Raw genomic sequence first — 27376 nt, 5'->3', positions numbered from 1 at the left:
TCATGGCCCAAGTCCTCAAGGACAAACTGACATGTTCAGGCCCTGCCTTGTCACATCACAAAGCAGCGCTGCCCCGTTATGAGGACTGCATTATCACGACACAATGCAGCAACATTACATCAATAGCCTTCATCAAGATGATGTTGCATTGAAACCATAAGGAGGCAACATCACATCACGACTAATTAGCCAGGTCTGTGTACTTGCACTTTATTGCCAACCCTTCACACCTCTGTTTATCCACTGTTTGTAATGACTCTTAGAGTAGTAATACACAACTAGCGTTGTTGTGTATTGAGTGATGTTTGTCTGATTATACAGAGCAAGAGAGAGAGTATGAGCCAGACTTTGAAAAACTTTGAGGGTCTGATCCAAATAAGTGCCCATCACCCGTTAGGAGTTGAAATGACTTAGGCACCTAACTACCTTTGATTTCTGGGCATGTCTTTGATTTCAATGGGAGTTAGGTGCCAAAATACTTTTGAGGATCTGGTCCTTAGTACCTGGCAGACGGCACTCAGCAACTTGCAGTATCATACCCCATAGATGCTAATTTGTGCTTCTTATTTGTGTTCACAGTTACTACAACAGCATGTGCAAACTAGGTGATTGGAAATATTTGTTTGTATATGCAGTCGCCTGATTTTCTCATACAGCTGTGGACTGGGTGCACATATTAAGCATGAAATTGCATAGCTAGAATTTTTGCAAAATCTGTCCCAATGTGCACAATGGATATTTGTTTACAAAAGAACTCGGAAGTTGGGAAATCCTAATTGGTGACTAATATTGGTTATGGGGGCGGGGGGAAAAGCCACATGCTTCTGAGCCTCAGAGTATCAATTTATATGAACAGAAACAAGATTCCTTTACAAACACAAAACATTTATTAAATGGGTTCATTTATTTATTTAGTAATTGCAAAAAAGTTGAAGATCCAAAATGTCACTAATGTGTTGTTGAAGTGGGTGTATTTCTCTCTTGAGTATTTACACCAGGAAGAACTTTAGATTTGTTGGTTTGGAAAGGAATCTTGCTGTCCCCATAAGGGCATTTGAAAGGGCAACGGTGACTTTGGTACGGTCTCAGGATTCACGATGAACATTTTTTATAGTTCTGTCTTCAGTTAGTTCCCCACTCTACAAAACAAACATTATTCCCATCTAACCTGCCTTCCCTGCAGAAGCACAGTCGACTGGAACAAATTATTAAACAATCAATTTGTAAGCACCTACAGGATAATAGGGTGATAAGTAATACCCAGCATGGATTTGTCAAGAACAAATCTTGCCAAACCAACCTAATTGCCTTCTTTGACAGGGTTCCTGGCCTAGTGGATAGAGGGGAAGCAGTAGACGTGACTTATCTTGATTTTAGTAAAGCTTTTGTCACTGGCCCACAGGACATTCTCATAAGCAAACTAGGGAAATGTGGTCTACATGGAATTTCTATAAAGTGGGTGCACAACTGGTTGAAAAACCTTACTCAAAGAATAGTTATCAATGGTTCCCCATCAAAGTGGGAGGTCACATCTAGTTGAGTACCATAGGAGTTTGTCCTGGGTTTGGTACAATTCAGTACTTTCCTCAGTGCCTTGAATAACGGAGTGGAGAGAATGCTTATAAACAGGGACATCATTTTAGAAAAATTGTGGGGGAAGGCCAAGTTGTGAGCATTTAGAACATTACATGTGATTATATTTTATCTTGCAAATTCTGGAGGTGGGGGAAGAGGACAAAAAGTGGAGCCTATAGACCTATGAAAAGTGGGGAGGGGACAAACCAAGGTTGGGAGGAACTGCCCTCCTCCCCCCTACCCCCTTTGCCCATAGTAAATGATGATCCTGCTTATAAAATCTGAGGATGACAGCAAGATGGGAGAGGTTGCAAGTACTTTGAAGGACAGGATTAGAATTCAAAATGACCGTGACAAATTAGAGAATTGGTCTGAAATCAACAAGATGAAATTCAATAAAGACATGTGCACAGTGCTTCACTTAGGAAGGAAAAATTAACTGCACCAATACAAAAAGGGGAATAAGTGCTAGGTAGGAGTACTGCATAAAAGGATCTGGGGTTATAGTGGATCACAAATTGAATATGAGCCAACAATGTGTGCAGTTGAAAAAAAGGATATCATCTTTCTAGAGTGTATTAACAGTAGTGTTGTATATATGGCATGGCAGGTAATTGTTCCATTCTACTCAGCACAGTTGAAGCCTGAGCTGGAGTACGGTATCTCATTTTGGGCATCTTTACTTTAAGAAAGATGTGGACAAATTGTTGAGAGTCCAGAGGAGAGGGAACAAAATGATAAGCGGTTTAGAAAATCCAACCTCTGAGGAAAGGTTAAAAAACTGGATCTGTTTAGTCTTGAGAAAAGAAGCATGAGGGGGGAACCTGATAACAGATCGGGAATTCCCCATCATTGGAGGTTTTTAAGAACACATTGGACAAACATTGGTCAAGGCATACTTGGTCCTGCATCAGCATGGGAGGATGGGCTAGATGACCTTTTGGGTCCCTTCCAGCCCTACACCTTTCTGATTCTATGACTATACATATAATAGACAATTGTCTTTGGATGTACTCCATTCTCCAGTGAGGTCACGCCAAACATTACCAACTGCTTTGATTTTAGAGAGGAGGGTCTTTTATTACTATAGAGTTCCAAAACCTGTACTGGTTGGGTTGGAACTCACCCAGAATCATAGCCGTGGATGGGCAATATGCTTCTTGTAAAAACAAACATAAATTTGAATATATTCAATACAAGTTACAAATGCAGGGTCATAGGCTGGCCATGTATGCAAGTGCATAGAGCTGTAGATTGTCATACAGTTGACAATTACTGGACGCTTCTTAAATCATGCCCCTGAGATTCTATGATGAATACAGCTTTATTGGTCTTGCCTGTACACATGCGTATACACATAGCACAAAGTCTTGTATAGTTGTACAATTTGGAATGGCTCATTAAAACCTGAGACAGATTCTCTGGGGCAATCTCTTCTTTAGTTGTTCCAGAGTCTTGACCTAGAATCTGGAGGGGGTGTCCCCAAAGCATTGGGTCCAGATTTTTAAAATAGTCTCAGGGCCCCATTGGTTTAAATTATTGCTACTATTATGAGGTTGGGAATTACCCAACCTTATAACTCTTGAGCCTGCCTTCCCCTTACAAAAATAAAATGATCTGTCTGCTATTGTACAATGAAGAGTTCAATGTAGTTTCTGGTAATTGGCACCTTTTTTTCTTACTTAAAACAAAAGTTTTCTCACTAGCACAATTTACTCATACTGAAAGTTTTGACTCTTTGAATGATGGATGTAAATTTTTTCTTATCATCTCAGACTTTTTGCTGGTAAAAGGTTTCAGACCTTATTTAGATGAGATGCAAATACAGATGTAGTGCTGGTTTCCTGTAGTCTTTAGTTTTTTTCTTGTAATTACAGTGTAGTTGGATGGGTTTTAGCAAGCTTCTACAATAAATACATCCTCTGGGCATGTCGTATATTATAATACCTGCACATGCACTGTACATGGTATCTTAGAACAAGGTTCTATTATGGATCATAACTCTCTTCCTAATATTAGTAGCCTAAAGCTCAAAATGTTCATCTTTTGGAGGGGGTGGGGTTGTAATGGGAGTGGGATATATACACAAGAACAGATTTCATACAGTTTAAGGCTGAGATTTTCAAGGGATGGCTAAGGAAGTGCCTAACTTCCACTGATTTTCAGGGAGAGCCGAATGCCTAATTCCCGTAAACCCTTTGAAAACCCCAGCCCGTGGTATGCAATTGTACGAGCAAAATGCATACCTCATTTAAAAAAGAAAATCTATCACTAAGTTTGCTTGTGAAAACTGAAAAATGACATGCAGAAAGCTAATTGTATGCCTATTTTGTATGAAGATTTGGCCCATAATGTTTACATGCTCCTTATGTGCAAGGGGGCAGTTCATCGAACTGTGACACCAAAGAATCAGCATCAAGCTTTACTGCAGATATGCTCTTGAAGAATGTTGGTTTGCCATCACAAGGTCAGGTTCTGTGAGAAGCCCCACTGATTTCAGTATGGCTTCTTACAGAATAAAGGATAACTCAGCACGAGTAAGGGTGGCAGAATGTGGCCCAGTAAGTAGTTATATGACTAAGTGGAAATCACCAGAAATGCTTTCATGCTTTGGGGGTGCGAGGACCAGGACAGATTAGGTTATTGCCTGTACATCTATTTAAAAAAAACTGTCTAAAAATAATTGTTTTGTTTCCCAGCCAATGAAATATATGTTCTAATATTTGTTTGTAGCAGAAAAGTTAATAAGTAACAGCACTTAGAAGAAATAAGCAGTGGATTCTTATTTCTTACCAAAAAGAACAGGAGTACTTGTGGCACCTTAGAGACTAACAAATTTATTTGAGCATAACCTTTCGTTGACTACAGCCCACTTTATCGGATGCATAGAATGGAACACACAGAAAGAAGATATTTCTACATAGAAATATGAAAAGGTGGAAGTAGCCACACCAACTGTAAGAGGCCAATCAATTGAGATGAGCTATCATCAGCAGGAAAAAAAAAAAAAGAAAACCTTTGAAGTGATAATCGAGATGACCCATAGAAGGTGTGAAGATACTTAACATGGGGAAATAGATTCAATTAGTGTAATGACCCAACCATTCCCAGTCTCTGTTCAAACCTAAGTTAATTGTATCTAATTTGCATATTAATTCAAGTTCAGCCGTCTCTCTTTGGAGTCTGTTTTTGAAGTTTTTTTGTTGCAAAATTGCCACCCTCAAATCTGTCACTGAGTGGTTAGAGAGGTTGAAGTGTTCTCTCACTGGTTTTTGAATGTTATGATTCCTGATGTCAGATTTGTGTCCATTTATTCTTTTGCGTAGAGACTGTCCGGTTTGGCCAATGTATATGGCAGAGGGGCATTGCTGGCACATGATGGCATATATCACGTTGGTAGATGTGCAGGTGAACGAGCCCCTGATGGCGTGGCTGATGTGATTAGGTCCTATGATGGTGTCACTTGAATAGATATGTGGACAGAGTTGGCACCGGGGTTTGTTGCAGGGTTTAGTTCCTGGGTTGGTGTTTTTGTTGTGTGGTGTGTAGTTGCAGGTGAGTATTTGCTTCAGATTGCAGCCCCCCTCTGTTAGCGAGGACTGCCCTGTCTCCCAAGGTCTGTGAGAGTTAGAGATCATCCTTCAGGATAGGTTGTAGATCCTTGATGATGCGCTGGAGAGGTTTTAGTTGGGAGCTGAAGGTGACAGCTAGTGGCGTTCTGTTATTTTCTTTGTTGGGCCTATCCTGTAGTAGGTGACTTCTGGGTACTCTTCTGGCTCTGTCAATCTGTTTTTTCACTTCAGCAGGTGGGTATTGTAGTTTTAAGAATGCTTGATAGAGATCTTGTAGGTGTTTGTCTCTGTCTGAGGGATTGGAGCAAATGCGGTTGTATCTTAGAGCTTGGCTGTAGATAATGGATCGTGTGGTATGTCCTGGATGGAAGCTGGAGGCATGTAGTTAAGTATAGCAGTCAGTAGGTTTCCGGTATAGGATGTTGTTTATGTGACCATCGCTTATTAGCACAGTAGTGTCTAGGAAATGGACCGCTTGTGTGGATTGGTCTAGGCTGAGGTTGATGGTGGGATGGAAATTGTTTAAATCATGGTAGAATTCCTCAAGGGCTTCTTTTCCATGGGTCCAGATGATGAAGATGTCATCAATGTACTGTAAATAGAGTAGGGGCGTTAGAGGACGAGAGCTAAGGAAACGTTGTTCTAAGTCAGCCATAAAAATGTTGACATACTGTGGGGCCATGCGGGTACCCATAGCAGTGGCCCCACAGTATATATTGTCCCCAAATGTGAAATAGTTGTGGGTGAGGACAAAGTCACAAAGTTCAGCCACCAGGTTTGCCGTGATATTATCGGGGATGCTATTCCTGATGGCTTGTAGTCCATCTTTGTGTGGAATGTTGGTATAGAGGGCTTCTACATCCATAGTGGCCAGGATGGTGTTTTCTGGAAGATGACCAATGGATTGTAGTTTCCTCAGGAAGTCAGTGGTGTCTCGAAGATAGCTGGGAGTGCTGGTAGCGTAGGGCCTGAGGAGAGAGTCCACATAGCCAGACAATCCTGCTGTTAGGCTGCCAGTGCTTGAGATGATGGGGCGTCCAGGATTTCCAGGTTTATGGATCTTGGATAGCAAATAAAATACACCTGGTCGGGGTTCTAGGCATGTGTCTGTACAGATCTGTTCCTGTGCTTTTTCAGGGAGTTTCTTGAGCAGATGGTGTAGTTTCTTTTGGTAATCATCAGTGGGATCAGAAGATAATGGCCTGTAGAATGTGGATTTAGAGAGTTGCCTAGCAGCCTCTTGTTCATATTCCAACTTATTCATGATGACGACAGCACCTCCTTTAACAGCCTTTTTGATTATGATATCAGAGTTGTTCCTGAGGCTGTTGATGGCATTGTGTTCAGCACGGCTGAGGTTATGGGGCAAGTGATGCTGCTTTTCCACAATTTCAGCCCGTGCACGTTGACGGAAGCAATCTATGTAGAAGTCCAGTCTGTTGTTTCGACCTTCAGGAGGAGTCCACGCAGAATCTTTCTTTTTGTAGTATTGGTAGGAAGGATTCTGTGGGTTAGTATGTTGTTCAGAGGCGTGTTGGAAGTATTCTTTGAGTCGGAGATGGCGAAAGTAGGATTCTAGGTCACTGCAGAACTGTATCATGTTCGTGGGCTTGGAGGGACAAAAGGAGAGGCCCCGAGATACCTGAAACCTGTTATTTCTTACCGTTAGTCATGAACATGCAGTAGCTACCTTTTTTTATTTCTATGCCATAATTATTTTCAATCAAAAGTGCCCTTTTCCCAGTCCATTCTTCCTTCTCGTTTTTAAAATGCTTCATTAAATGGCTACTATTACTTCCTACCAGATAGGTTAAGTCTAGGACTGTATGAATCTGCAGAATGACAAGTAAATATAGTACAGGTAGTTTAGTATGTGTGCTTTTCCTGCCAGTTCTTGCTATTTTAGAGGCATTGTGGTAACTACTAGACTTGCCTTAGCACTTAAGACAGGAGGTGTACATTACAGTAGCAAAAATGTATCACTAAATGCATTTTGTTTTTGCTGTTTTGAATTTAAAAGTAAGATTTGTTAATAGCGAACAGCACAGCTTATCTCAGCATTTACTTAACACGCTGATAGGGCTCAGAGTATCCACAAGTGTAAGCATGATTCACCACTGCATTACTCCAGTTTACACCAGTGCAATGGGGTTACATCAGCCTAAAATAGGAGTGACCAAGTGGAGACTCCTGTCCTGTGTTTTATGTCCCTTCTTTGGCTTCAGTCCGTTTGCTGAAACACTTCTGTATTGCTTTAACCATCCATTCTGGTTTAAGGAAATCAGCTCCCTCTCCCACTTCTGTATAAGTTTGTACATATTTATTCAATGAGCAAGTGTACTACTTGGAATTTTTCACTTGATCTCATCACATGTTAACTAAAACTAAACTCCATTTGCATGACTCAAACACATGTCCTTCTCTTGCAATTTCAGCTAAAACACTCTGGCATCAAACAATTGCACAATTAAAGTCATATCTAAATATATGCAAACAGAAATAAAGATTTTTTAAACTTTGCTATTAGCTAATACAAATCAAATCCACAAAGAGGTGCTGGACTTCCACATCACACCAAATCCAATTCAGGTTTCCACTGGCAATATATATTTTTTGAAGTGACAATTTACACTTCCAGAACTCCCACATGATGATTTCAAATCCCTTTCCAGTCCACCATGTAGATCTTCCTAACTTATATAAAGATTGAACAGACAAACAATCAAGCACTATAAAGGGAATATTTATGCTCCTCATTCTTTGCATGATGTCTAGAGGTTTGATGTGATTAAGGAGTCTTGCTCCTTAATTATATAGGGCCTGATTGTGGTATAGAGCCTTACTCACACTGATTAGTACCTCACTCCACTGACTCATGGATTGGAACAACAATGATGGTATTTGGTACCATACTGAACTTCTGAGTAGAGGCTTGAGTACATGCAGTGCTGTAGGCCACTCAGAAGAAAGGTGTTAGGAAAGACCTGTTGAGTTGCATATTCCCTGTGACTGGCATGGCATGCTGATCCACCCCAACCCCGGATAATTGGGAGTCATAAATTCAGCCCCCATATGATAGTTTTCTGGACATTAGAGGGGTAGAGCCTCCAGATCAGCTCAAGATACCTCCAGCAACAATATGTTAATACCTAATGGCTTGTAGGAAAGGAGGGAAAGTACATGAAAGTTTTGCATGAAAGTGCACTTTCTTGATTTCCAGCTGACGCAAATTCTTCCTCCAGCTCAATGTGTAGGCAGAGTTTGTGCCTATCTTAGAATCTTCTGATGAGAAACCAATGATAAAATACTGTAATCCATCAAGCAAACAGGAAATCACACTTCTGAAGCAAAAATTGCTTTGCAATTGCAAATCAACAAACCTTCCCTTGCTGAGAAAAGTTAAGTGACAAGTTAATGTGTGCGTTCCCAGTTCATGGAGAAGCAATCTTAGAATCCTTAATTCACTGACATCCAGTGGTCTTAAAAAGGGAAAACATTTCAATAACTGAAACCACCAAAGATAACCCTTTATTATCATTTAAAACTCTTAACATCTCACTCGCCATAACGTGCTATATTTGTGTGCTATCTATAATGTGCTATCATATTTGCTATCTTTTCCCAGTGGAGACTTCGGGCTTTATAAATAACACCTCTCCCCTATTTGCTGTTTGTATTGAGATTTCAGTCCTCTTATTGTGGGATCTTAATAAACTGGTTTCCACAGAATTAAATAACCAGTTTAACTGTGTGAAAGCCCTCTGGCCACAAAAGTATAATGACTTAACCGGTCACTTACAAAGTCAGGTGTGACTTATTACTGATTTACAAGGCTGTAATTATTTGCTTGACGTGAAGTATGGCAAAACAGTAAAGGAACCCAACAACTATGCACACAGTTATAGGAATGGAGTCTGGGGCCAATGCAAATTTCAAATTAGTTACGCTCTGGCAAACAGCTCCATTTTTTCTCTCTGTATACATTCACCTTTACCACGTTATATCCAAATTCATGTTATATCGGGTCGCGTTATATCGGGGTAGAGATATAACTTGATTGAAGTTTATGCAAACTGCCCTGAGTACTTCAAGGTGGACATCTAAAGACTTAGACACTTAGGGACAAATTCTCAAATGTATATTTAGGTGCTTAAAGATGCAGAGAGGTGGCTCCAGGAGTTAGGCATCTAACCTGCTTAGGCAATTCTGAAAACCCAATTAGGTACTGGTCTGCATCTTTAGGCACCTCAGTACCTTTGAAAATGAGACTCTTAGTGGAGACTTCGGAGAATGTTGGCCTCTGTGACTGGGCCAAAGCTACATGACAAGTTAGTGGCAAAGCTGAGAACCAAGCGTAGGCGTGCTAGCAGCTAGTCTTGTGCTCTAACCACGAGATAACACTTTTTAGTGACACATTTAAAGGTGAATTTTTATAAAAGAGTTGAGGCCCAACCAGGGCTGGTGAGAGCGGGTTTGGGCCCCAGTGAAAAAAAATTTTCGGGCCCCACCCGCAAGGGCAGACCAGCTAAACAGGGCTGATGAGAGGGGGGGAAGCCAGGCCCCGGGCTCCCTTCTGGACCACCGGGCCCCGGTAATTTGTACCGGCTTTCCCCCCCCCCCCATTGGCCCTGGGCCCAACTTCCCTGTCAGGAGGGACATTGACAATAATAGAAATATGCAAAATCCACTCTGGATTTCTAGGATCATAATAATCAGTGATGTGAGCAAATTACTGAGCTGTCTAGAATTTTCCCTCAATACTTGTGATGCATTCTGCACACAGGAGATTTTGGGTTTGAAAGGAACAGACACATGTTGTATTTTTTCACTCTTCGCTCACAGACCTGCCCAGCTTCCTGTTAAGAATTCTGGGTACAGTAGCACAATAGCCATTTTCTCTTCTTTGTTCCTTACTTTGCAAGTAGCCCTATTGAAGTATGACAACTAGAGGGTATTCAGAACATCCTGGACCAAATCCAGGTCCCCTGAACTCGATGGGAGTTTTGATATAAATCTACGTGGAGCCAGGCTCTAGCCACAAGTGCAAATATTACTTCATTGCAGCGCAATGTATTTAGATTCTGTTTTGCATCTGCTTTCTAGATGATATGTGAGATTCCTGGAAAGATCTTGTTGGTTGGATGGGTTTTGAATCCATTTAAACAGGGATCAAGATTGGGTATGGGGACAGAATTACCATTTACTTTTACATATCTAACTTGTTTCAAGAGTTTGCTCAATTAAATGACATTAACAACCTAGCCGGTTATGTGAGGGATGGTGGGAGAGTAAGGAAACACACAGCTAATGGAGAGGAGAAGGAGGAATGGGTCCCGGAGGGGTTCAAGTCTGTTCTTTAAATCAGGGAGTGGAATTTTGTAACAGATGAATACATTAGGAGTCATTCAATGAGTATGAGCTGAGTACCTCTTTCTAGATCCCAGAATGTATCTTTCATTCTGTTGTTTACAAAACTAAGAAGTCCCCCGGTATTTTTTACCAGTGTAGCTTGCTGCGGCTTGGCTTCTTCCTCCTGATATATCTGAGTCTGTACTGTAGGAAGTTGATGTGCTCACATGTTCAAAGGATAGTTTTCCAAGATAGAGGGTATAACGTATTTCATGTACTGAATGGTAGGATCAAGCACATAATATGTGGCTGCACCATCTTAGGGAGCCAAGTAAAACATTTCTCTTCTGTATATAGCCAACTGAAATCTAACTGCAAAGACATTTCTGAATCTCAAAATTAGATTATTCTTGAAAGAGCATTTTTATTCCTTTAATACTGTGAGGATTTTTTAAAATCTCTGCACTGTGTTTAAATAGGAGCCAAAGGTTTTCACAATGAATTTAAAGGAAATCTAAAGATATCTGACAGATCAAAAGAAACTGACTATAAAGTATGGCCATTTTATGAGAAAAAAGTTTCATCTCCTTTGTGGTTGAAGCAAAGCTGTAACTTTCAGAATTTCTTTGCACATAACTTTCCTGTTCTTCATAGAAAATGCAAAAATCTAATGCATTTACATGGCCATCGGGTAATCTAAAAGAGGCTGAGATTAGATTTGGCATATTTGTATCATGTTTCATTTGGGCCTCTAAGATGATAATTATATGGAATTACTGTAAAAGGCAGTGACTAGTCTTTGACCTGGCTTATAAGACACATGAACCTCCTGTGCCTCAGAAATCTCAGATCAAATTATTGGCACGTCTCGTACAGTTTGAATCAAGGTAATTTATCGGGATAATTTTTAATATTCATTTTTAGATAATAATATCAGTTAGGAAATGCAAAAAAACCCAGTAAAATAGAGTGCTGGATCTGAGCCAATAAAAGGTCAGCGGTTAAGTTCTGCCTTGTGTATTGTGTATGCCGAAATGTCCATTTAATAAACTAAGACACACAATGAAAGAGTAGCCGATAACTGTAACATTTGGCCTTATGAAATAGGCTGAAGGTTACAATTTTTTTCTCAAAAATGGTTTTGCAAATCTTTTTCAGAGCTGATAGATACACACCTTAGCTGGATACAAAACATTATATGAAACAGAATGACTGTGATCTTTGATCCAAGCAATCAAAGTAAAAGGTAATTGATATTTTTCTGCCTTTTCTCCAGCTGTGTGTTTTCTTAACCTTATACTTATTTTAAAACAAAATTAAAAATCCTGCCACTTTTAATTTGGCTTAAAAGCTTTTAAATCTTTTTTTTTTTAATTCCTCTTGCTTCCATTTTATATACCTTGTAGATTTCCTGAAATATCTGGGGCTTGGTGGGCAGGGAAAAGGCATTGGATTGTGCATGCTCTGTGTATAAGAATATTGACATTTACATGTGGTGCCTACCTTATGTCATTAGAACCCGCAGTTCGCCTGGGTGTATCAAACTGTGTTCCTAGCAAACACATCATTCTACAACTGTGAGGAAAGATCGTCCTCTCCACTCCTCACTGTGGGTCTCTTACATGCAGTCAGTTCTTTCATGTATATTCTGCACTTGTTTCACATGCAGAACCCCTGGCAATGTCCATGAATAAGCAGGATTTCTGAACTGCAGCACAGAGAAGAGAGGGGAATTTATCCTGCAACGCAGATTAGTTTCATCTCCTTTAGTGAGAATTTTGGGCCAGATCCTGCAAACTTCACTGTCACAGGACTCCACCTGGGCAAGAGAGTCTTCTCACTTGCCCTGGTTTTATGGTGGCATGGCTGCAATGATGTGACTAAGAATTACTTCTGATTTATGCAGCCACAAGGACCTGACTCAATGCCCACCACGGCCAGTGAGAGTATTTTCTTTGATTTCAATGATCATTGGGTAGGGTCGTAAGTGAGAAGAGAATCAAGCTCACTTTAAGTGGCATCACATCCACTTAAATCAAGTCTGACTTTGGCCCACTGATTAGAATGGAGCATTGCTTGATTGAGAACTCCATGACCCCCTTTTCTTTTTTTTTTTTTTTATCTTTCCTTGGATATTTCATTTGGCTCAAGCTTTTAAATTTATTTGTCAAGACGGGGTTTGATTTTTTTAAATGCATTTATTTATTAAAACTGTGACTTTATCATGTGCATGTAAACTTGGGATCTTGCATCGTCAGCCCATGACGTTAGTAATAACAGTCCTTTTACTGTGAGGATGTTAACCAGCAAAAATACAAAAACAGTCCTTGTGCTGTTGCTGGTTAACATCCTCAGAGTAAAAGTGCTAGCAAGAATCCTTTAAGGCTTCTACTCTTTTTAAGTGGCTAGACTTGAATGTATACATGGGTACTACAATTCCCACTAACTTCCCTGTTGCAATGGGATAGGCAGGTTGTTTTCTAAAATTAATCTCCCCCCCCCCTTCTTTTCTTAGGGATTTATTATTCATCTGTAAAAAGTTGCTCTGAGCACAAGCCTGGCACACAAGAGTTTTGCAAATCAGAGGGTACGTCTATACCCAGCCGCTAGTTCGGCGGCTGGCAATCGAACTTCTGGGTTCGACTTATCGCGTCTTGTCTGGACGCGATAAGTCGAACCCGGAAGTGCTCGCCGTCGACTGCGGTACTCCAGCTCGGTGAGAGGAGTACCGTGGAGTCGACGGGGGAGCCTGCCTGCCGCGTGTGGACCGAAGTAAGATCGAACTAAGGTACTTCGAACTTCAGCTACGTTATTCACGTAGCTGAAGTTGCATACCTTAGTTCGATTTGGGGGGTTAGTGTAGACCAAGCCAGAGTTTTGACCCTGTTTTCTTTGCCTTGCAGAGAGCTGCTTTACTACAAATTTACATGCAGGCTTTTTTCAATAATACAGATTTAAACTGAAAAGTCAAAGGGACATTCAATTCTGGACCCTTTTTCTAGTGGAGTTGCCATCTGTAATTTAAACCCCTCCACAATGACTCCAGTGGACCTATTCCAGGTTACACCAGCTGAGGATCTACCCCCTTGTATAATGTGGACGTGGCCCTTTGTAAAGCAGCACAGACACCTGAACTGAGGGTTGAAAGAATTCAGATCTTTCATATGGATTTCGACTCTTAGGGTTTTATCTGTCTAGGCTCATAAAGGCCACAGTAAAATAGCTCGTTGCAAACATTAATGAATTTATCCTCACACACTCCCATGAGGCAGGTGAACGTTATTATCCTTATTGAGCAGATGGGGAGCTGAGGCACAGAGAGTTTAAGTGACTTGCCCAAGGTCACGCAGGAAGTCTGTGGTGAGCTGCCAACAGCACCCAGGTCTTGTGAGACCCAGTCTAGATCCCCCAACTACAAGCCCTTCCTATGGATCCATAATATCGAAATCAGAGAAGATAGAATCCAGCCTCTTGCACAGAGACCAATAAACAAGCTTGTGCAGGGAAACATAGAATAGCAGGGCTGAAAGGGACTTTAGGAGGTCATCTAGTCCAACGCCCTGCTCAAAGCAGGACCAAGTCACAGACAGATTTTTGACCCAGATCCCTAAATAGCCCCCTTAAGCATTGAACTCACAACCCTGGGTTTAGTAGGCCAATGCTCAAACCACTGAGCTATCCCTCCCCCTCGCATGAAGGGGTAAAATCCGTTCCTCAAGAAAGGCACCAGCCACCACTGTGGCCATAGCACAGTCCCTTAATGTAGGTCACTGAAGACGCCAACTTCAATTCATGACCATAATCCAAGTCAAGTACAAAATTACCAGTGCAAATTGCACTCACAAAATGGCAGCCATCCTATTGAAAATGTGGCTCAATATTTGTGCATGACACAGCCAATATTTGCATGTGCCAAATGGGTATCTAATAGAAAAGCGACTGCCTCACGTTGCTCAGGTGCTTATTTGCATGTGCAAATATGGGGGAGAGGACATTGTTGCAGTCATAGTTTTGAAGGCCCTTAGAAAACTGGACAGTAAAGTACTAAATAACCCAAAGTAATGCAGACTGCAGTAATGCATGGTGTTTGAGCCATACTGTTGCTTGTAGCTACTGCAGGGATCTCCAAGTATTAGGGCTGATGCATTCCATATTAAATGGAGTCACACACAAGGATAAGCTGCAGTAGGAATTCTGGCCTGAGAATTTCCCTGTTCTGTTCAGCTGACATCAGATATTATTTAAATGTGCATTCTTTATTATTTACTTTTCATAATGTTTGTTTATGTCCTCATAATGTGGCTTGTCCTGTTTTATCAGCTCTTCTGGCTTCAACATAGGTGACAGTCCACTACAAAGCAGGCACACAACAGGCACCTTAAGATGATAACATTTTATTCATTAGTCAGATCATTTCTGTTTACTCTCAACTAATGAGTAGCGATACTGGACTAGGCAGGCCATTTGTCTGCTCTAGTTTTAGACATTCCTCTTTTGCTAAGGTTTGGCCTCTTTCCAGTATTGAGACAAACTTGGATGTGATTGTATCTGGTATCAAAGACGGGGAAAACCATTTTGAATGGCACGCTACCTTCACCTCCCCAGCATGCACCGTGCATATGAGATCACGCCAGTGGGAGTAGGGGGGAGGTGGTCTTCAAAATGGCTTCCTCCATGCAGCGTGATTTCACTTGCACAGTGCACGTGAAGTCATGTCAGCAGGGATAGGGTCACGCCGTTCCTGGAAATATTGGAATGTCCGGTATTCTGGGGATGCGGAAGTGTCCACCCTATACTGGATATTTTAATTATGGGCATTTCTACACTACAGCTGTAAGTCGACCAAAGATAGGTCGACTTACAGCCAGTGCAATAACTACCCTGCTTTTGTCGGTGGTGCGCATCCTCACCCACAGCACTTCCACTGACTGAAGGGGGCGGGGGGGAGGGAGGACTGAGAGTCAGGGCTCTCAGATCTGTGCAGCTCTCCACTGGGAGTCCAGCTATGCCCTCAGCTCTTGCCTCCCGGCTCTCAAGCGGGAGCAGAGGGCAGCCGCCTGAACTTCTTGGCTCCCTGAGCAGGGAGCCTGTGGGCAGCAGCCCAGCTAGAAGTGGGGAGCTGGGGGCTGCCGGGTTCTAACTGACCAGCTTTCTTGACAAGACAGCCAACAGCTGATATAAGTAACGCAGTGTCTACAAGACGCTGCGTCATCCTAACTACACCGACGTAAGCGCTACGCCTCTTACGGGGATGGAGTTATGATGTCAGCATGAAGTAGGGCACTTACATCTGCGGGACAAGGCTGTAGAGTGTACACTGACATAATTAGGTCAATGTAAGCTGCCTTACGTCGACCTAACTGTGTAGTGTAGACCAGGCCTATGCTACCACAAAAAGAGACATTTAGAGATGAAAGTCTGATCAGAATGCAAACTTCCTCCAAAGTTTGGGTGTGTCTGGATTTGTAGCTCCCAGTCAGCCCACTATAGAAACTCAGGTCACTAAAATCAGATCTGGATAGGGATTCAGATTCTCCCAAAATACCGAGAAAGACAGGTTCAACATGAATGGTTTCATTCAGCCCAGTGTCGAGATAACCCTGAGCTGGGAAGATTGGCTCCAGTTGCTGTTATTTTATTTAGTTGTAGTGCAGTAGTGCTTCGGAGCCCCCATTTTGGGCTAGGACCCAGGTGTGCTAGGTGCTGTACAAACAGGATTGCTGGTCCTTCTCTTAAAGCTGCAGTGTTGTGGCTCAGGCCCATTTATAGCAAGAAGACAGCAGCCTCTGGCTAGCTTACTTTACAGCCTTATCGACTCATTCTGACTTTCATTAGTAATAAATATATACAAAAATGAGAGTTTGCTCTGCAGCCCTCAGGAACCAAAAGCCTCACCCGCCATAGCACAGACAAACCTCTGCCCCTGTGTACACCCATGAAGCCCCACCGCAGTCCAAGAAACAGTAACCAGTCAGGTTACAAAGCTGTCTGGTTCACTGTGTTGCTCTGTTGTTTCTATTGTTGTACAGTCACTGCTGTCCACCCTGTCACCTCAGCCAATAAAACCCTGCAATGCAAATGAATTCAACTTGCGGGGAGGAAAGTGAAGCTGACTGTCAAATAAACCCTATAACCGCTAGATTTCAACGGCCTCACTACATTGTCCACACTGTTTTGCACCTACCAGCTACAGAGTCATCCATATTTGCACTGGAGACCAGATAGTAGCTGTTCTCCTGTCGCTGTACTGTTAGCCTGGCAGCCCTGCCCTGCAGTTTTTGCTTTACTCAAGTTTTATTTTTAGCAGTAGAAACAAAAGAAAAAAAATTCAGTATCCCAGACGAATTTCCCGCAGTAAGTTTACAAAGATTAGTTTAGGTCTATTTTCCAAATAGGGTAAGTCTTTTTCACCTTCTTGTTTCCAGCTAAAATATTAGCCCTCGCTAGACTGAAATGACCTCTTGTCATCAGGAAGAATGTCCTGTTTCCATATGAGGTGGCTGTATTAAATTGACAGGAAATGCACATACAATATGTTTTTGATACACTGACTGAATGAACAAACGTGTTGATAAATAAATCAGGCTGCCGTTTCAGCCCACTCCTTTTTATAAAGGAAATGACCCCGTAGAGTCGGTGCCCACTTCTTTCACCTCACTGCTATTTTTAGCAGCAGAGGCTATGAAAATTTCCATTGAAGATCTGCTCCTCTCATTTCCTGGGTAGAGAAAACAGGAAGTCCTTTAAGCTGAGCCTAAGTCGGTTTTGCATGAAACTAGAGCAATCTCACCTCCCACTGGCAGTTTGATTACACTGCAAAGCCTCAGAACCACAACAGAGCTAATAACCTTCAGCTATACAGTTGTTTCAGTGAACTTGCACAAGCGGTTACGGGCAGAAGCTGATATAAGATATGGCAGGTGGAAGTTTAGGCATGAGGAGATAGTAAAAATCCCCTTCGCTGTATAATAGTTTTTTCTAGCATACCTCTGCTTTTCAGTAGGCGCCTCCAACAATCAAATCCAGGTCAGGAACATGAAAGCATATCCTGACTGGAATTAGGAAGATGTGCTAAATTCTGAGGTGTACTGCTAGTGGGATTTCTGTGCACGGAGGGGTAGAACCTACTTTCCCTCTAAATAGGTGTGTAGAAGCCCTGAATGCATTGAACTTAATACTGCTCTGCTGCATCGGTGTGGGGAGTCCAAATTCCGTCTGCAGAATAAAGCACAGATCACTGCACCCTACAGTTTTTTTTCAAAAGGGACACTATTATAGTATGAAACACCAGCTGGTTTGTTACACTGGCACTGTGTCTTTTAAGCAGTCCTTGCCCTTAACAGATTCATTTTTATGGCATCTTAACATGTGGCACTGAATTTTTATTCTATTGTTAGGTTCATTCTCTGATTAATTAAACAGGGTTCAATGTATTTTGATCTCTTTCTAACCCTGCTTCAGAAAAGCATCTCCTTATTCAGATAGGGTACTGAAGCATGCGCATAAGTTCTTTCCTAAATTGGCATTTCTCTCTCTCTCTCTGTACAGTGGCTTGGGCAGAGGATACATATTGTTTTAAGTGAACTAGTTCCAACAAAAATTCAAATGGCAGTTCTAAGTTCCCATGCAAAAAGGTGTGCCCGTGATTGCAAGAGCAATTCGAGATGGGCCCATTCGGATCTGGAAATGGATCCAAATCTGAATTTTCACCAAAGATTTGGGGCAAGAAGAGAGTTTGGATCTGGTGTTCTGGACTAATCCATCTGTAATGCACCCCCAGTAATTGCATGCAAAAATTAGTAAGGTACTTACTATTGTGAGCATATAATCAATTTACACAAGCAGTTGAAGTAATTTTGATCATAGATCTGGGCTTCTAAAATTTTGAATATTTGGTTATTATGATTTTAACAAGAATTTACCAAGATCGATTGAGAGGCCCATATATTCATAATTATGCACCTTATTTGCAAATGCAATTGCCATGATTCCGAGAGGTTAAACTGAACCCACAAATAGCAAATTCTGGCAAAAATATGCACACATAATTGCTGTGCCAGATACAAATCAGGTAATGTCACCTCCAAATGAGATAGCTACCCATTATCTCCATTTAGCAGTGGAGATATGGCTAGGTTTTGCATCAGTTGTTCTGGCAGGGTCTGATGCCGCTTTGAGTTGGTATGTCCTGGTGTGTGGGGAATTTTCTTCTTCTGCTGAGCTTGGAGGGGTTGGGCGGCTGTCTGAAGGCCAGAAGAGGGGATTCAGGAAATCCTTCCCCCTCCCCACAACACACCTTTCAAATCTGTGGATCCTACATATGCCTATCACTACATGTGGTGTACCTTATCCGGTGCACTAAATGCCCCAATAACAACTATGTGGGAGTACGCTTCCCAGACCTGAAGAAAAGCTCTTTGTAAGCTTGAAAGCATGTCTCTCTCTCACCAGTAGAAGTTGGTCTGATAAAAGATATTACCTAATATCCTGGGATTGACATAACTACAACACTGCATACTACAGTAGAACCTCAGGGTTATGAACACCATAGTTATGAACTGACTGGTCAACCACGGACCTCATTTGGAACCGGAAAAAAAGCAGCAGCGACCAAAAAAAAAAAAAAAGGCAAATACAGTTCTGTGTTAAACGTAAACTACTAAAAAAAGGTGGGGGGGATTTTTCTTCTACGTAGTAAAGTTTCAAAGCTGTATTAAGTCAATGTTCAGTTGTAAACTTTTGAAAGAACCACCATTTTGTTCACAGTTACAAATGTTTCAGAGTTATGAACAACCTCCATTCCCGAGATGTTCATAACTCTGAGGTTCTACTGTATATTGTAACACATAATGATGTTGTTTTGGGTTTTTGCATAGAAAAGCAAGGAAGGGAGTACACTAATGCATTCTGTTGGTCTTTATTATTAGTTACCAGCACACAATGTCAGGAGGTTAGAGTAATAATTGCATAAAGAGGCATGGAACATGGAAGTTTTATTTCTGTGCTGTAAAGAAAAATACACTATGCGACAAATATGTTAAGGGCAAGATTTTCAGAAAAATACTTTTGCACATGACTTACTTGCACAGAATTTTCAATGCAAGCACACAAGTTTGGCATGTGTAAAAATGCACTTCCCAAAATTTGGTGCTTCACTTTTCTAATTTTTCTTACTTCATCTTGGTAAGAATGTCAATATCCACTGACTCTTTGGGACTTCTTGTCTATGAAGCAGGAAAAGAATTATTTTATGCATATGCACATTTTGGTGATCCAGTTGGGAACTGAGTTATCTGAGTGTTTGGGTTTTTTGTTAATAAAAGATATGTTGTTATAAAATGTCAAGGGGATGTTTGAGACTTAATAGCAAAACCTGCTCAGATTGCTTTGGATTCCCATCACTTTCAGAACATGCTAAATCTCTTTCCCCTTTTTCATTTCACAGTTAATGAAATTATCAGGAAGGAGTTTTCTGGACTCCCTGCCAGAAATCAGACGTAGAAGAAGAGATTTGTGAGACAACTTTTACTGAATCCTTCCATAACTGACCTGTTTAGATCCTTCCACTGCCCCTTCAACCTTCTGCTTCCTTAATCGTTCATCTCAAGGCACCGATTCAATGCAAGGAACAATGTATTGGCATCAAGCTGACAGCCTTGACTAAGCAACTCGCCACCTCTCTCTGTAAACATCAAAAGGACACCCTTCCTTTAGTCCAAAAATTGTATTGTTCTCATATCACACGGTATGTGTCTTGCCTGCTGCAAAAATATATATATATATCATAATAATAAGGGAGAAGAAAGGCATCGCTCCAGAGCTCTGTTCTACAGCAAATGTGGTTATATATTAGCACTTAATTAGATGGGAACGGGAAATAAGGGGAGAGGGAGTGCTTGCATTTTATATAAGATGAACAACACTTTGCATTTAAATAGCAATACCTTTCCATCCAGATCTCAAAGCCCTTTACAAACACAGGTCACACATTATTATTCCCAATGTTATCAATGGGGGTAACTGAGGCACCCATCAGTTAAGGGACTTGCACGAGTCAGGCCACATCTACACTATGGGTTCTACATTGATGGAAGGTGTTTTTCCATCCCTGTAGGTAATCCACCTCTCCCAGGGGCAGCAACTAGGTCAATGGACAAATTCTTCCATCAACCTAGCTGCATCTATCCTGAGGGTTAGGTCAGCAAAGCTACAGTACACAGGGGTGTAGCCATGTTGAACTAATATTTAAGACTAGACCAGGTCTCAGTCTGATCTGGGAACAGAACCCAGGTTTCCTGACTCCTACTCCTGTGCTCAGCACACCACACTGTAGTTGCCACATGAATCCAGGACTTTCTTTGTTGTTTTTAATCAGAGTTGATGTGCCTTTGAAGGAGAGGGATGCTTAAAGAGAATTAAGTTAAAAGAGCAATTCAACGTTTCTAATGTACAGCCCAAGTTAAAATAACCCCTGATAAAATGAAGCGGATGCATCTATTGGAGTTACAAAATTCAAGCAGAATTATGCCTGTCAAAAGACTTTGTGATTGACCCAAATTACTGGTTAGCCAATACATTGACAGCTTTTAATTTTTTTATTCTAATAAAGTGCTGCTGTTTATTTTCATGTAGAACCTGCCTTCAATTCGTAACTGCTCTCATTTAGAAGCCACAACATTTAACCATACAAGCTGCAGGGGAAAGTAATTACATCTAAAAGAAGCCACACATTTATTTGTCTTTTTTTCTTTTGCTTTGAAAAGCCAGCAGCAATTTACAGAAAGGCTGAACTTCCTTGTTAGTCTAATAAGTTAGCTATGTATGACTTCTAGTGCTAACACATAGTTTGAATATACTGTGCTCATGAAAGTTAATCACAATAAGAAACAGAATATGGATAATATTTGCCATTTGCAGATGCACAGCTAGTAAGCTTGTCAAGTTTCACGCTTTCCATTTTCAGTGTGTTATTGCTTCCCTGCCATGATAAAAAGATATAATACTTGGATAAAGAAATACAGTAAGGGCTAACCATAATATTGCAGCAAATGTAATAATGTACAAATGTAATAATCTTTTGTTAAATTAATGAAATCAATATCCTTAAAAGTGCTTGTAGGAAATTTGCAGTGCTAAAGATCCCTCTAGAAGGCACACTAGCTAAAGACTCAAGGGTTTCAAAGCAAGGATTGCCAGTACCCATTTGTCTACATGGTGACAGCATGAATTAGGTTGTATGAAAATATTAGATCAGAACTTCTGTAGAATGTTTGCCCAATGCTGCAAGAAAGATAAGTGCATAGACCCCATGGAATAAGTACTGGGTTTGGCACAGCCATTCTTCATGAGTTTTGTGAAAATATATATTTTCTGCTACTAAATTCTACCACTTAAGATATGCAAAGGCTTATATCCTGGAGAGATTTAATGGATAGCATTTCACTAACTCTCTCCAGGATATAAGCCTTTGCATAGCTTCAGAATGCCTGATTGAGAAATGGACCTCAACCAAAATCTTGGATCTTAAACAACCCAGGATCTTTGGAGTATCTGAAATCAGAATTTTGCAAATGGGAAAAACCAAAAGCCTGGATTCAAACCTTCTTAGGTCATTTAAAGTCTGAGTTTATATCCTGAACAGAATTTTGTGGCTTACTGGAGCCCCTTTCTATTCTTAATCAAAAAGTTGATTAGATATGTGGCCTGCTCATGAAGTTTGCTTCTTCTTTTTTTCAGATGGGTCAAACATATACTGCTCATACATGCAGACAGTGTTAGTGTAACACACAGACCAAGCAGGAGCATTTCTTCCAGTTGGAAGGTATTCTGCTTTGTACGATTAGAATCTTTTTCAGAAGGTCATTTTCCCATATGCCATTTCAGCAATACTAAATGTGACTATCATACAATACTGCCAGCAGTGGATGTTTCAGTCTGCCATTCATATAGCCAGCTACACATGCTCCATCTGTAAATAATACAACAAAAGGTTCAAGTCCTGGTCCTGTACCCATTGAAGTCAATAGACTTTTTGCCATTGGCTTCCATGGGAGCAAGCCTGGGGCTTTGAATATGATGAATTAAAAATGACCTAGATGTAGTGGAATTATTGTATATTATTCAACAACTCTAGGTGCTATGTTTTAATATGTTTAATTTCCTCAGAGACTTGCTTTAATAATGCAGTGTACCAGGAGATATTTAAGATCTCTGGTTCTTTTTAAGGCAGATAAAGTTCCAGGCAAAACATCCGATTGTTTTGAATTGTCTTGGTTCTCAAGGAGCAAAGTCATCTTGCACAAGTTGTTTACTTCAGCTGACTTCACTTGAGCAAGTGTGTAGTGAGTTTTCCAGTTTTACACAATTTTGGCATAAAGTCATTAAAAGCTACCATAAAAATTACTTGGCAGATTTGTTTTCCCGTATGGACTCTCTTCTTGTTGGATTTTAATAAGCAGCACAAAGAAATATGTGAACTAATTATTTTGTTTACACAATACATTGGCTAGATGGCATGTTCTAAAAACACTGCAACTCATTAAATGATAGTTTAAAAATAAAACCCCAAGAAGGGACAGGTTTTCAACAGCATTATACACACAAATGCATGCCTGACTTGGACAAGTATATGGGGTAATTGCACACACAAATCCACTAGAAACCTTGGTCATCTCAACATGCAATTACCCAAATGAAATGTGAAATCATAGTACATGTGTTCCCATTAAGTGTGCCTACCTGTTCTGGCACTGCCCCTAAATTATCAGTTGAGCATCCTGCATCATTTCCCCATTTTACATATTAGGCTTTTCTTACCATGATACATCAATGTATAAACCAAACAGGAACTAAGGTTTTGATCCTTACAATGTGACACGCACGTGGAGTTCCACTGAAGTCACATTGCAGGATTTGCCTGTTAAACATGCTCTCTCTCCTATTTTGGTGGAAGACTTGTTTTGTTTTTATTTTTAAATCCATTGATCTTACATTTTCCTTCGAGAGCTAGGCTGCGTAGGGTGGGATAGTAATTTTTATGTGCTGCAAGGGTTCTAGTGCCGCTTGCATTAAACTGGATGCTTTTCTTCCTAAGTTTAACACATAGCTAATTAGATATATTTGTGTATGAGCATATACACACATATGTTATATACTTGGGTTGCAATCCTGCGACTGGCACCAAAGGGACAGAACACTGCACCCGCATGATGTCAGCTAAAGGATCAAGGCTCTTCATACATGCATATAATATAGACTACATTTTAGTGGTTTTATTTACAGCTACATGGAGTCTGCCTATACTACTGTATCTGCTTGTCATCATTTTACATGCAAAACATTCGATAAATAATATAGTCTTAACTAACTTCATATTTATTTCTGGAGAGAGGGAGGAGGATCCTAAGACACAGCGTTATGCAGTTTTGTCTCTTAAAAATGTTATAGCTATGCTGAATAGCTTCAAAATATATAGTACTAAATTATTTCTTTTTTTTTTTTTTTTGCTAAGCAGTGTTTTTCCAGTATTAATATTGTTACATAAATAAAAATTGCTCTCTTGCTCTCGCTGTAGAAACATTAGGTTCAACTTTGAAGAGTTAATAGCATTTGTGAGTAATTTGTTCTCACTTTATCTGGAAAATAGCCATATTTGCACATGAGGAAATTCTGTCTTTCCTCAGTTATCTGAATGTTTCACCACAGTGCCTTCCTGCTATTGTACCAAAGGCCCGCCAAATATAATGTCTGCAGGGTGAACAACTCTAATGTGTTTTCCATCAATGTTATACCATGCTAAGTACATGGGGCTCATTGTAACTCAAAGTGCGTCTAGCTGTCTTTTTTTCCCCCCACACTTTTCCGTCATAGCTTTGGCTGCAAATTACAGGATGCGCTTCTATAAACTGTTGCATCAATTATATAAATATATAAAATAAAATAATCATTCTTGATACATAAACAGTCTGAGAGCGTAATGGGAGTTGACAGCTATAAGGAAGATTTTATGTCAGTTACAAATGTTGTAAGTAAAGTTTGCCAGGGGAGTAATTGCTTGTGAAGAGATTTGCAATGAAATATGCAGCCCAGTTTTGTTTTTCTCCATGAGAATGAGCAAAATGTAAGATCTGAACAGCAGCAGTGGATTGAAAGTGTCTATTGTATGTGTTTTTATTGGTAGAAAGAATGTAGAAGAGCCATGTTTTTTGCACTTGCTTTATTTGTATCCATGTAAATATGTATTACTTCATTCTTCTTGTAGGAATACACCATTTTCTGAATGTAGTATATTTCCAAAGACATAACTATGTTATTCTCTATTGTATAAAAATGCTGCTGCTTGATAATATATCCAAAACAGTTCTCAAAATTAGCTAGCATGTTTTTTAATATATTTTGTAATCGATATCTTAAAAAATAAAAGTGTCTATGCTTTTTATCTGCCCCAAATATGCAACATCTTTTGCATTAGAAATGGTATTTATAAAGGATTGTTTTGCATTTTTTCCAAGTGGATTAATTTCTCTATGCATTTGTTATTGAACTTTTCCCCCATAAGATAAATGATTTCAAGTTGGTATTTGATAAGTGTTCCAAAGACTCCAAACATGTTTTTGAACACACTATTTTTCAAAATACTTCAATGTGACTTGTTTTCCAATGAATCAGTTTCCAAATTGCTACTTATCACAGAACAATTGTTTCTTACATGGATTCAAGAAAATGTCTGTCTAAATTTAAGATATAAAACTGGGTCAAACCTGGTGGTGTTTGACCCATTTTAAATTATCTGATGGCCCAATTTAGTATCTACATTGAATGTTTGTTATTTATACTGTTTGTGCTTATGGAATTGGGAGAAGTGCCTAAATTGGATTTAGAAAAAGTGAACCACAGATTCCCCAAAACTCAGTTACTTACTGTTTCCTATGGAATTTGTGATGTGTTTTTCGTATTGTCCATGATTTCACACTTAATTCTAAAGCATTTAGCTTGATATGAAAAGGGATAGACACCAATGTACCAATTAGCTCTTAATACAATATGAACTATCCACCCCTTTGAACATTTCACATGAAGTTAGTATACCTTTCTCTTACATCTGTGCTACTGTGTAACCCCAGTGAATGACAGTTGCTAACAATTTGCTTAACCAGCATCAATCACCTTATTATAGTCTATGTAAGATTTATCTATTTTTAATTGTTCCTTGTGTGTAATCCAAAGAAATAAACTGGTACCTGACTAATGTTGCAATAAAGTTTCAAATGCAGGTGCTGGTAGCTGTATATGATCATATAGGCTGCCAATGAGAGGCAATTAGGGGAAAAGTTTATATTTCGAGTTTCCTTCGCTAACTCCCCTGAAACTGCTACAAAAAAGCTGGAAGATTCCAGCAATAATGACCTATGCAGATGCTACATGGATACACTGAGTTTCCAAACAATCCATCTATCTGTTATAGAGTAGATGGGTTATTTTCAAATAGTACTAAGGCCTAGACTGCAATGCTCATACTCATGCTAAGCAGTACCTTACTACATGAGTAGTCCAATGGGTGTCGGCAGGTTGTAGACTATGGGTGAAGTCAGGTGCTATTCAGTGTCAGTAAGGGTGGCATAATTGGGCAATAAGTAAGTAAATCAATTAAAAAATAACTATTTCTGGTGATCCCTGTATTCCCAGGCTCGCTGCTCAAGTCACAGTCTCCATGTTCAGCTAACACTCTGCGTTAAATGCAGATACTCACCTGAAGTGAGCAAATGACTTTCAAACAGACATTTTACTACTAACTTGCTTGTGCAAAAGTCTATGCTTAACAAGTGAAGAGGGGTTTATATAACACACATTCCTATGCAAAACATTGTTAACCTCTAATTCAATGATTTTTCCTATCTGTAAAATATTTTTATATAGCTTGTACTATGATAGTTTAGCAATAAATCAAAGGATAACATCTGCAGCATGTGTGTTTGTGTGTTCTTAAATACCTGTATCACCTTATTTACAGTAATTAGGGTTGATCTTGTAACATTCACTCTCCTGAATAATCCCAATGAGACTGCTTTAGTGGGATTCTTCGGTGACGCTAGTATGAGTAAAAATTTCCGAATCGGCATCATTGTTTGCAAACTAGATAACTCCCTGTGAATCAAAGTCTTCTCTGGTTTCTGTAGAAATTCAGATTGAATTACATAGTGAAAAGAAATGATAAAGTCCATCCTTAGCTCTCAACAGTCATTTTCTGTTTTCCTAGTAAGAAAACCAAACAGGCCAAATTAACAGATGCTCTGTAGAGGGTTACGGAAAGGTACAAATTTAATTTCCATTTGAGCAAAGTATTCATATACACAGTTTACAGTTATTGGAGATGTGGTCCGTTTAATTTGTGTTCATCTAAATCCCAAATCTGCAGTTCTTTTCTGGACACACTAAAAGGTACATTTTCAGACTGCTGTGCTGGAAAGGTGCCCAGAAAGCCCATTATTTCTTAGTAACATTTAAGTTTATGTAGCATACGATTAAAGACATTTTCCTTAACAAAATCAATATTATCCTTTGCATTTAAAAACAGAAAATTCAAAGCATATTTGATGCATTTGTTGGACATAGAAGCAAAAGCTTTGCTTATTCACAAAAGCCTCGGAGCAAGAACCATGTGGAAGTTCTTAACTCCTACTACACTGCACAAAGGCTGGGAAGCCCATAAACCAGACAAGCTTAGCCAACAAAGAAGCTGTTACTGGCTAGGGAGAACATTTTATGACTAGCAAATACATGGCACACAGAATTTTAGCTGTATTCAGCCACAGGACAATGCAAGTAACTTAACCTCGAAATTCCACAGTTAAGGCTGAAAACTTGAGCACCTGAGCTGATGC

At 40.1% G+C, this 27376-nt stretch overlaps 1 protein-coding gene across 7 annotated transcripts in view; it reads left to right on the top strand.

The window, feature by feature from the left end:
- The window catches only part of NFATC2 (nuclear factor of activated T cells 2), a 134942-nt gene extending 108485 nt beyond the window's left edge, over positions 1-26457 (top strand). For 6 of the 7 annotated variants that reach the window (XM_065566006.1, XM_065566005.1, XM_065566004.1 and 3 more), the window contains exon 10: positions 19942-26457. In XM_065566006.1, coding sequence (XP_065422078.1) covers positions 19942-19997 — 56 coding nt within the window. In that variant the 3' untranslated portion in view covers positions 19998-26457. Of the gene's footprint in view, positions 1-11654; positions 11743-19941 lie in introns of all 7 variants that reach the window. The other variant, XM_065566003.1, reaches the window with a different exon arrangement.
- Positions 26458-27376: the final 919 nt, after the last annotated feature.

This window comes from Chrysemys picta, chromosome 13, assembly GCF_011386835.1.
Source record: "Chrysemys picta bellii isolate R12L10 chromosome 13, ASM1138683v2, whole genome shotgun sequence".
NCBI lineage: Eukaryota > Metazoa > Chordata > Testudines > Emydidae > Chrysemys > Chrysemys picta.
This window is presented reverse-complemented; position numbering and strand designations above follow the sequence as displayed.